The sequence below is a fragment of the Ruditapes philippinarum genome, unplaced genomic scaffold (genome assembly GCF_026571515.1).
Source record: "Ruditapes philippinarum isolate M1 unplaced genomic scaffold, ASM2657151v2 ctg15827_1_1_1_1, whole genome shotgun sequence".
NCBI lineage: Eukaryota > Metazoa > Mollusca > Bivalvia > Venerida > Veneridae > Ruditapes > Ruditapes philippinarum.
In genome coordinates this window covers 6,670-18,181 of record NW_026865041.1, presented here as the reverse complement: position 1 = coordinate 18,181, position 11,512 = coordinate 6,670, and the positions used below count along the sequence as shown (strand labels likewise).

The window sequence follows — 11,512 nt, the reverse complement described above, 5'->3', positions numbered from 1 at the left end:
ACAACAATAATGTCGTGCTGAACGATCTTCAAGGATCGTTAATATAAGTTCATTATTCAAATGTTCTAAAACTTACGTTTGCGTTTGCCCTTTTTTTAAAGAAGGATATTTGTATTTGTTTCTGAGACATTGAAACAAATATCCATCAAGAGTGATTAATAGAAAAACAAACTTTGTCAAGCTGAAGATATATAATCAACCGTGTCTATTTTATCTTTTACGTTTAATGTAAAATAAATGTCCTTATGTTTATCTTAATTTTTTTAATTTTCTTTTTAAACTTCTGATTCAGTTTTACTGTTATTGTCGAAATCATATATTTGAACTACTCTTTGAACCATTAGGAAAAATATTTTGTTTATGCATCAATGTTATATTATAAATGATAATTCTTTCTAAAAAACCTCGCAGCTTTTACTTAGTCCTTTTTTGTATTTGATTGTTATTGTATTGCGCATATATGTTTGATAGAAATAAAGTATCATGTCCGTGCTCTGCCTTGCGCCCTTTCCTGTTTTTGTTTGAATCCTCCAGGGTTTCTTGCCGCTGGTTCTTGTTGCTGGGACTTTTGGGGTTGCGTTCATTGAACGCCGCCTTTCCTTGTTGATCTTGATTAATATATTTTTTGTTTAAACTAAAAGACATGTACACAATATACTTCATATCTATACGATTGTCGATTTCCATTGCTTACAATTTTTCCTTTCATTTTATTCTTACCAGTGTGACAAATTCATTTTGTTGTTGTCAGTGCCTTTCCTATTGAAAGGCCATATCTAGCATAGTCAATATGTGCACTATAATTAACATAGCGTGACTGTCCTTCATCTATTGTTACAGATGTAAGTGTACGTACGGAGAAAAACCTAATTCATCATCGAATGAATTGAACAATTTTTAGCGAAATATATCAAATGAATTTCAGATAAATGTCGAGATGTTACATTTTGAAACATAAAGATGAATATGGGTATCCTTCGTGTTTATCCCATTAATATGGGACTCCCATTAGGAAACATCTGACCATTTTGTTTAAGGGAATTAATTCAAAGTGTTTTTTAATGTTTATGACCGATGTGTAAACGAGACATGGCAATGCTTATAATGCTTAGTCTTATCTGCGTGTCTGGTTTAATCTTTCGTCTATACCATTTCTATATTGACATGTTTTGGTCAGCAGTAATAAAGGAAATATGAAGATGGTTCATATGGAAGTAGAAGCTGAGGAAGTATCGTCTTCTACATTCTTTCAGGAGTACGTGGCTAGATATAAAATAGATAAAAACAGAATCCCTAAAGAAAGCCCAACACGGAAGAATTGAAAATGTTGCAGGCTCGGTTTGATTGAGCCTGTTCATGGACGGTACTGGAAAGTGCAAGTTACCGTCCACGCCCCCTAGCACCTAACACATCGATATTGAAAAGGGCGGACCTAGGTAGAGTAGGACTCATTGCAGTGTGAAAGTTAATATCAATCTATTTTGATCCCGTGGACAATAAATAGATTAGCTCACATATCTTTTAATACATTTTGACCTTTTGACGTTTCATTTTTGTTAAAATAAGAGTGAATTGAATACGTTTTTAGAAGTGCTGCACGTTGAGTGTGTGATAAGCCTATGTGAGATAAGATTTTCCAACGTCGCTAGTTTTAGTAACATTTAGGGATTTTTCTATCTGGTAAGTGAGAAAAAAAAATTCAAATGTAAATTAAACGAAGTTTCAATGAATAGAACCAGCCAAAAGAAGTGTACTTTACAAGATACAGCACAATAGTTTAATAAGTCAATTTGCTTCACAAACCCAAGCTTACATACTTATAGAAGCAAATAAATCCATCAATCAAACAAAGCCTCGCTGTCATTAATATTATACGAATTTATTACAGAAATACTTGTTGTAAAGCTCCTTTTGTAATGACATAATGCACAAAGGGGCTTAAGAGTGCTTAAAGTGCCCTGTCCTGCTTTTGTTTGGTGTCCTTCTGGGCTGGTTGCCGTTGGTCCTGTGTTGCTGGGTCACGTTGGAGATGCGTTCATTGAAGGCCGCCTTTCCTTGATGATCTTTTATCATATTTCATGAACTTAATATTTTCATGAACTTATAAGAATCTGAAATAATCATAAATATACCCGAAAAAAGTAAATAAATAAATAAAAATAAACCAAATAAATAAATAAAAAGCTTGAAGTGCTGTCACACATTGAACAGATTCAATATGCATATACTATTTTGAGACGAGCAACACGGGAAATGAAACACGTGATTGCAAGGGACGAGCAACACGGAGATGGGACACCGGAACTCATTCACATGCCTTTCTGGGACGAGCACCCGGAGTTCTTGTTTACATTTCTTTTCAAGGGAAGTGTGATTCTAGCCTCCTTAAGAACAACGCATCACTGAGTTGATATGCATATTGTTTTAAAGGAAAAAACAACATACATTTTTTTCAGTAAAACTAAATCTTCAAGAAAACTTAATCGGGATAGAAATAAACAATGATTCCATGTGTATATAATTTTTAATGTTTTATTGCTTTCTGATTACAAACTACAGTCTAAATATTACAATTAAAGTTTGATTTGATAACAATTAAAGTGTTCATTCCATATTGGTATACGCATTGCATTGACAACAATTGAAAAAAGCTGTATTTAATGTCTGATATATGAAAATCGGATAACTCTGTCGAATGGAATGTAAACAAAAATAGATTACAAGATAATGTGTCCAATTGATGCCGCCAATTATGTGACGTATTACAATACTGCACGTTTGTAACGTCGCCACATTTTACAATTTTGCCGTGTTGGGCTTTCTTTAGGGATTCTATTTTTCACTATTTCATTGGACAATCGTGGCGTTTATTAATAATTTTTGCACAGCTGCTGTGATGCCTATGTGGATTATTTACAAAAAATGCGTTTTAATGAAATCCGTATATAAGGCTTCTGTGTAATTATATGAGTACTAATTATATGAGTACAATTATGGAAAAAAAAACTAAAACACAAACACACAATAAGCACAAAAGTGTTACATGTATATACCATTTATACTACTCATATTTTATCAGCTATTTTATATCGTTTATCACTAAAATCCGCCTTATTATATATTACACTGAATGGTTATCTCTAGACTTTTATTTTGTCTTACCTTAAATGCGAATAATGTTGAAAAATTAACAGTGTAAGCTTTCAAAATCAGGCTATGCATGCATATATTATATATTAATAATTATTGTCTTCAATATGTTGATGTATAAGAAGGGAAATTCATTTAATCTTGCAAGAGTATACAGTGATTAGTCAAAATTTATGAAGTACAGTTTAATTTGTTCTTTCTCATTCGAAAATGTATCTTGTAGTAAGTGTAAATGTACTGGTACAGTATTGAATTATTCATTTAAAGTGGTTTATTTAATTAATCTGTTCAAAAATTATTGCTGTACTGATTACAAACAAGCTTTTGCATGAATACGTACATACTTAAGAACTGTTCTGTTCGTTCTGTAAACAACAACATATAGGTTACACTAAGCGTATACAAAATAGCCACCGAAGGAAATCCAACGGTGCACATTTGCAAATAAGTGACTGCCTGTCCATTTTGCGACTACACTAACAACTTCTCCGCTCTTAAGTCTCACGATGGTATTAAGGGAACCACATGTAGAGCCGATATTCTCATAGCTTGACGAAACTGCTAGTTGAACGCCGCCCTTTGTGATGGCAAACACCATATATTTACCCCAATCGTGACAGACATGCGCATGAAACGTGTAGACACCTGCTCTAGGCGCAGTGAATTTACCACTTTTGTCATCATAACCGTTGCCCTCGTTAAGTGTACAGACGGGAAAAATAAGTGGCTTGTTCAAAGGGATAAACCCATTTCCACTTTCCATATGAGCCTCAAACGCAATACGTTCTGAAAGAGAGCAAGTTTTCATGATTAAATTATTTTTTACTATCTTAAAAGAAGGTCACAAAATTCATTATTATTCTGGGGCATTGATTCTCGTGGTTTTCGTGTATAAGTCAATCCACGAATTAAGATCCAACGAAATTTCATTTCGCCTGCTGTAAGATTATTTTGCAACACCCTATTTTAAATTACATTTTACCTATTTTGGAAAAAATAAAATAAATAAAGTTAATTTGCAGTATCAATGTTAATGTTTCCAAACTGTAACATGCCAATTATTTGCTATATAGTTAAGATTGTGTGCGTATCATTGTAGTTTTAATAAATAAAACAGCACACAAAAATTTCATCGAACTATACTGATGTGAAAATAAAGTGTGTTATCATATTAAAAATTAATGATGATTCAATATAAATGCTTCGATAACGCTTTATTCTGGTTATGTGCTCTAATAAAGTGGAGATATTTTGCTAGATTTTCTTAAATGAATATTTTCTAGTATTGCCCATTATAAACGTTTGAGAACAAGATTAAAATGAGCCTCTTCGTGACAAAACAAATAGGTTTGCGACCAGCATTGATCCAGACCAGCCTGAGCATCCATGCAGTCTGATCAGGATCCGTGCTGTTCGTTTTCAGTTTCTCTACTTGTAATAGGGCTTGTAAGCAAACAGCTTGTATCCTGATCAGACTGCGCGAATGCGCAGACTGGTCTGGATACATGCTTGTTGCAAACCCATTATGTTGGTTTTGTCGTGACGCGGCTCAAATATAAAATTAGCAAGCCAACAGCAAAGAGCTCGAACCTATTCTGACTGCACGGATGAACAGACTTGCCTTGTTTTATTTTGGTGGCAAAGACCAGTAACTTTTGGTTACAGCGAGCCATAGCTAAGTGTTAAATTTATTATGGAATATTCTAACACGCTTCACACTATACCCCTATCAAACATATAGGGCAATCAAGTACATAATACATGTATTACACATAATATGAAGACGTAAGACATAACGTCAATTGCCAAATGACGCCATGAAAACTACTTCTACGCTTTATGAAGATCTACATATTTGTATCGATTTTCTTTTTCATAAGCGTGTTAGAATGGTTATAGATATAAATATGTCTTGCATAACAGTAAAATAATGCACGGTTTACCGTACATAATTAATCACATAGGCTTAATGGCCTTTTTAATCATACTCCTATTCATTTGAACTCAAACCATGCATTATTTTCAACAATGCGCTTTAATTATGTGTCTATTTCCTGTGGAGTATATCAGACAAGGTTACACGTGATTTATGATGCGGGGTTGCTATGATAATCAAAACAAAATATAATCCTTTATTATACTTTACGTTTCATAAAGATCTAACCCTATATTTGTAAGATAAAGTGTTTATAAACGACATTTACATAGTGTGATGCATTTTATATATCATATGGCATCGTATCATATTGCATCTTTTTATCGGGTAATTTATTGCATTTTACTAGTGAAGATATTTTTAAAATGCCATTCACAAAGTGCGTCTCGCCTTCCCCGTCGAAAATTATTTTCAAGTAAAAAGTAAATGGCAACAAGTGTAAGGCATTTTATGACTATGCCTTGCGTGTATAAACTTGATTAAAAAAATACTTACGTTTTTTTACTCTGCGGACAACCACGTCTTCCAGGTCTTCTAGGTCAATGTAACAATTGACAAACGAGGCAAACAGCCCCTGAAAACAGATTATTAAGTTACTTTATATGGATAGACGAATTGATAGCAAGACAAAATAATTAAATAAATTCAGATTTAATTTAAATGGTGAAATGTAATTTTAAAATTTCAAAAATAGTACAATCACACTTAAGTTTTGTTGATGCTTTATGTGTGATCTTGAGTGTATGACCCGACAGATTCTTTGATTTCTTTCATGTGAGGAAACTATCCAGTAAGTAAACATGTGCACATATATGAGTGTTAGTTCAATACTGACTTTATTGCACGAGTTGAATAAAATTATATTATGCGAGCCTCTGGCGAGTATAATATTATTTTATTCAACGAGTGCAATAAATTCAGTAATGAACTTACACGAATTTGATATTCTTTTTATCACATACCCAAAATAAAGACCGTGTAAAGTGAAATGAGAGTCATTTTTCATTGACGAGCCTACAGTATAACGCTAACATTTAGCGCGACTTTACACTATGTTTGTATAACGCTAATGACGTCAAGTCAAAATATATGCACGGTCGTGCAATACCATATTTACGGAGTCGTAAATTCGGCACGGGTGTGTGACAAATTAATGTCTAAATATTTCTTTCAATTTCTTTATTTTTCATTTTTTTATACTTTGACAAATATTGAATTTTTAGAATAACAAGCATACATTTTGTTTATATATGAATGTTATCATTAACGACTACTGTTTCTTTAGAGAGTTTCTAAACAATACTTCTAGCTTTCTACCAAATCCTTTTTGCATTTGATTGTTATTATATTGTGTAAGATTATATATGTTTGATTGAAATAAAAAATTGTTTAAACGTACCTGCAAAATATTAATACACAAAGCGTTAGGTTTTTGAAATAATAAATAGCGACAATTTCGCCGTCTAAGTGCCCTTACTTTTTTAAGGTGATTAACCAACTTAATAGGAATACAAAATGTACATAATGAGTTCAAAATAGTTGTTATAAATTTACACATGGTGTACAATAAATTTTTGTTTGAGTATAGAATTTGAATCTTTTTCTTTTTTGTTGGCATTTAAGAATTTTTTTTAAGAACTCTCAATATCAAACAAAAAATGTTTTATAGAGCAACGTGTCTACGAACGTATTAAACGAACCAGTCGTCAAACATGTCAAATATTAAAAATAAATAACACATGTTTTTCTTATTAAAATGTTCAAACACCTTTCAACAATAAAAATTATACCTCAATGTCCTTCTACAAACAAAGCACTTATCGCATAACAAACATTAGGTATAAAACGTGTTCCTACGACAGCTGTTATAAGAAAGTCAATTTTAAAGTCACATGAAATAAAATAAATAATAAATAAATGTTTTAATTACCAGGACTGCAAACAGTATTATAATCATAGTGCCTTCCGTTATGCTGTGAATGCTTCCAAAAAACAAATCTTTAAAAGCTGCCGCTCGCACGGCTCTTTATAACTAACAGTTCATCCCACGCTTGTAGTGATACTACAATATTAAAAATATAATTATATCCGGGACAAAATTCATTACGTACATAATTGATTGACAAAAGATAAAATATTATTATTATTTCATATTTAAATTAAGGTTTCAGATATTATTACGCATTTCTAAAGTTTGCCCCGGATAGCAATAAGATCGTTTTTGATTTCTTTATAATCACACATCTGCGAAATTTGTTTAACTGTCGTAGTCCCCATATTAAACAAAACACGTATAATGCAAATACAAGCCAAATAGAAATCACCTCCGTGTAAGTAGTACAAACCAGACAGTTTACGAAATAACACCAACAATAAAAATAATGCTTTTCGGTATACATTTGTATACCAGTTAATGTGAAAAGCATTTCAGCTGCAATAAAAATCATATAATCGACAGGAAATGTCTTAAACAGTGAAACTCTTTATAATATTGAACACATGTAGCAGTAAACAACTACAAAAGAAAACACTTGCAACTGTGAACATCTACAACAGTGAATATTGTAACAATGAACATCAGCAGCAGTGAACGTATGTAAAAGTCAATCTCTGCAACAGTGAACATCTGCAAAAGAGAATATCTTCAACAGTAAACATCTACAACAGTAAATATATTAAACAGTAAACATCTTCAATAGTGAACATCTGCATGCAACAGTGAACATCTGCAACAGTTAATATCTGTAACCGTGAAAATTCTGCAACAGTGGACATCTGCAAAAATGAACATTTACGAGAGAGTTTTTACAACAGTGAACAGCTTCAACAGTGAACATATTCAACAGTTAATATAATCGAATGAAAATATCTTAAACAGTGAAACTCTTAATAATATTGAACTTCTGTAGCGGTGAACAACTACAAAAGGAAACTACAATGAAAACCTAAACCATTGAACAATTGTTTCAGAGTTAACTACTTAAACAGTGAACAGTACACTGAGTACATCTGCAACAGTGAACGTCTACAACATTGAACATCTGCGACAGTGAGCATATGCAACAGTTAACATAAGTTTGCCATGTGGTAGCTTGGGTGTGTCGGGGCTGCGTCCTGTGAACGTTCCTTTGCATTGTTGATCTTTGTTCTCATTATTGTTTCTTAAGGGGGGATTATGTTCCTCTCTATTTCATTATGAAACATCTGGTCATTTTAAAAATGAAATATTGTACTTCCAATTATTATAACTCGCGTTATGCTTTGAATACTTCCAAATACCAAATGCTCGAGAGCTGCTGTTCGCACAGGTCATTTTAACTTAGTGTCCATCCTACAGCAATACTATATTTAATATATATCCGGGACGAATTAAGTATTGAATTATACAGTTTTATCATAACAATTAAATATCTATTATTGCTTTATGGTCAATTAAAGTTAAATTAAAGTTTCCGACATTGTAACGCATTTCATAAGTTTATCCCGTATAGTAATAAAATATAATTATTTGAAGTTTTGTTTTATTATCTTTGAAAATTACGTAAAAAAACATAAAAACAAAACACAAACAATGCAAATACCAGCCAAATTACCATCTCCGTGCAAGTTATTCAAGCTTAGTTTCTTTAAGAGATAACATGCAAGACATCCCAGATGTAATCTAAATTATTAAATTCCTATAAATTTTAGCTGTAAACAACGTAAATTATTGAAAACATATAATGAATTCAAGTAGTTATTGCAATTATAAAACTAAACTAACTATTCAAACAACATTCATCTGTGTTTGTCCTTCTTACATCTGTGTCAATGAATAGTTACTGCTTTTTTGGACAAATATATACCGGTACATAATTATAAATACTGCATGATTTGCATTTACGATGTTTATTTCAGAACGCAGTTTTGGGCAATGATAACTTAAGTGAGTCATTACAAACATTTTACATAAAAATTTTGTTATGACATTAACTGCCATTTTAATAAACTCGGATCTGTAAAATGATATGCGCATTAGCTACCCATTAGAAACAGAAGAAACACAAGAAGGAATAGAAATAAACAGAAATTAAAATGTCACTTCAGTTAAAAATATAACAAGTTGTTGTTTGTTCGACCCGGATCTGTATGCCATATATCCGCTCCGTTCGCACGAATACGGAAGAGCATTAGTGCCAGGTAAATGTTTTTTATTAACTCGAAATTTCGAGTTACTAACTCGAAATTTCGAGTTACTAACTCGAAATTTCGACTAACTTATCTCGAAATTTTGAGTTAGTAACTCGAAATTTCGACTTACATTGCACAACTTTCATTGGTTGCCGTTGAAAGCAAGGATTGAATTCAAGATACTTTCTTTTGTGTGTAGCTGTTGCACATTGACAGAGCACCTTTAACATTTATTTAACAGAACAATTTAATAGGGTCAAATTTTATCCACACATACTGAACTCATCCTTCGTTTTTTGTGGGACAGGGGATTTGGGGGTTGTAAAATCACACTTTCCACATTTCCGTGTTAATCGGGTGTTTCTTTTTCTAAAGGACACATACAACCATCATAATTATGGAGATACAACAAGTCCAAAACTTACCCTATTGTAAACTGTGCAATATTCATGTGTTAAATAATTTTTAAATGGCGTGTAAACGCCAGTTAATCTGTCACGTTTCTTTATATTTATAATGTTTTTGTAACATTATTCATTATTTACTAAGACTTTGATTCATATTGTGTTGATAAAAGTTGATAAAAGTGGAACTTATTGTTATATACATGATGGGAATAATATAAAAGCATCCGATTTTACAAGAAATATAGCCAGTCCAACAAATTTGACAAAGGCCTCAGCATCCATATTTTGGCCACTCCGCAATACTTTCCTCAGATGTCCCACACGTGAAGTATAGGATCGTTTTATTCACAGGGATGAGAAGAATATGATTAGTGAAAAGATATGTTCGAACAGGTGGGATACCATACAACGTCTGAAGAACGCCTGAACGTACAAATTAAAGGAAGCCTTGTGTGTTTTTAGTCGGTGTGTACATGCCATTACTAAGTTTAAGTTTAACTTTAATAGTTTTTCAGGCTCCCGTTTCTCCATCTCCATCGTTCAACCGCACTCCCTACTATATCTTATATTATCTAACTTATAACTTTGGTCATTCTAGTAATGTTATAAGTCGAAATTTCGAGACACTAAGTCGAAATTTCGAGTAACTAAGTCGAAATTTCGAGATAAGTAACTCGAAATTTCGAGTTAGTATGTCGAAATTTCGAGTAAGTTATTCGAAATTTCGAGTTAGTAAGTCGAAATTTCGAGATAAGTTACTCGAAATTTCGAGTTAGTAAGTCGAAATTTCGAGTTAATAAAAAACATACACCTGGCACTCATGCTCTTCCGTACACTAACGACGAAAATAACAAAAAAAACCCCAACGCGTCAGCTTAAAATATTTTATTCACGCTGCACAAACCTGTACGCTTAATACTTTCCTATTGCGAATTTATTTACTTCGCTTCACTAAACAAGGGCAAAGATGTTTCTACCTGAGAGGTCAAAAAGAACGACTTTGAAGTTGCTGTTTGAAGGCTTACTACTAAGTATATCACAGAAATGCCTTTATTCTAATTTGATATTGTTATAGTTTCCAAATGGGTATTCATCGGCCAACTTCATGAACCATCTTTTGCTTTTGTAAATTTCTGGCAACAAGTTCATTTATTATGGTGGCACATTTCTGCCACCAGATAACCATATAACTAAATAGTTAATTAAGAGGTTAACTAGTTACGTAACTAGTTAATCTCTTAACATTAAACTGGTAAAATAATAAAAGAATGGCAGTTGTAGGCACTAACATGCATTTATTTCCCGTTATGACCTTTTATTTATTGAAAAAAATAACTAGTTACGTAACTAGTTAACCATATAACTAACTAGTTAATTAAGAGGTTAACTAGTTAAGTAACTAGTTAACCTCTTAATTAATTAGTTAGTTATATGGTTATCTGGTGGCAAAAATATGCCACCATAATTTATAAAGTGATTTTTTGTAGAAGTAAAAATACTACTTTAATCACATTCTACTACTTTTATGACGAATAATTTCATACTCAGTGCTACTTTTCGTCAGGTATCATGCACTCAAACTATTATTTAAAGGAACTCTATTGAGTGGTACAGTAATTATATGTTATCGATTACCATATTAATAATTTGCATTAGGTACATCTATGTACATTATTATATAATTATTGACTAGTGTGCCATTGAATATGATGTGATATTCACCGGCAGATGACATATTAAGCCGAAGTCAATATGACTTTCTGTCGGTGAATATCACATCATACTCAATGACTCACTAGTCAATGATTGTTTTATTATATGAATAGGCTATAAGAATTTAAAAAATCAC

The 11,512-nt window shown here is 32.2% G+C and overlaps 1 protein-coding gene across 1 annotated transcript; it reads right to left on the bottom strand.

The window, feature by feature from the left end:
* Positions 1 to 2,510: 2,510 nt before the first annotated feature.
* Positions 2,511 to 8,866, bottom strand: LOC132727653 (uncharacterized). The gene is made up of 4 exons (XM_060713221.1): positions 8,850 to 8,866; positions 7,017 to 7,148; positions 5,582 to 5,660; positions 2,511 to 3,936 (listed from the first exon to the last, which is right to left on the bottom strand). The coding sequence occupies exons 2-4, from the start codon at positions 7,041 to 7,043 to the stop codon at positions 3,542 to 3,544; spliced, it is 501 nt and encodes a 166-aa protein (XP_060569204.1). The 5' UTR covers positions 7,044 to 7,148; positions 8,850 to 8,866; the 3' UTR covers positions 2,511 to 3,541.
* Between the last annotated feature and the right edge of the window lie 2,646 nt (positions 8,867 to 11,512).

What these genes read in the sequence shown, in the direction of transcription:
- LOC132727653 (XM_060713221.1), bottom strand. Translation starts at nt 7,043, where the DNA reads ATGATTATAATACTGTTTGCAGTCCTG. An exon ending in TAATACTGTTTGCAGTCCTG is followed by an intron (nt 5,661 to 7,016) that starts GTAATTAAAACA and finishes ATCTGTTTTCAG; the next exon opens with GGGCTGTTTGCCTCGTTTGT. An exon ending in TGTCCGCAGAGTAAAAAAAC is followed by an intron (nt 3,937 to 5,581) that starts GTAAGTATTTTT and finishes GCTCTCTTTCAG; the next exon opens with AACGTATTGCGTTTGAGGCT.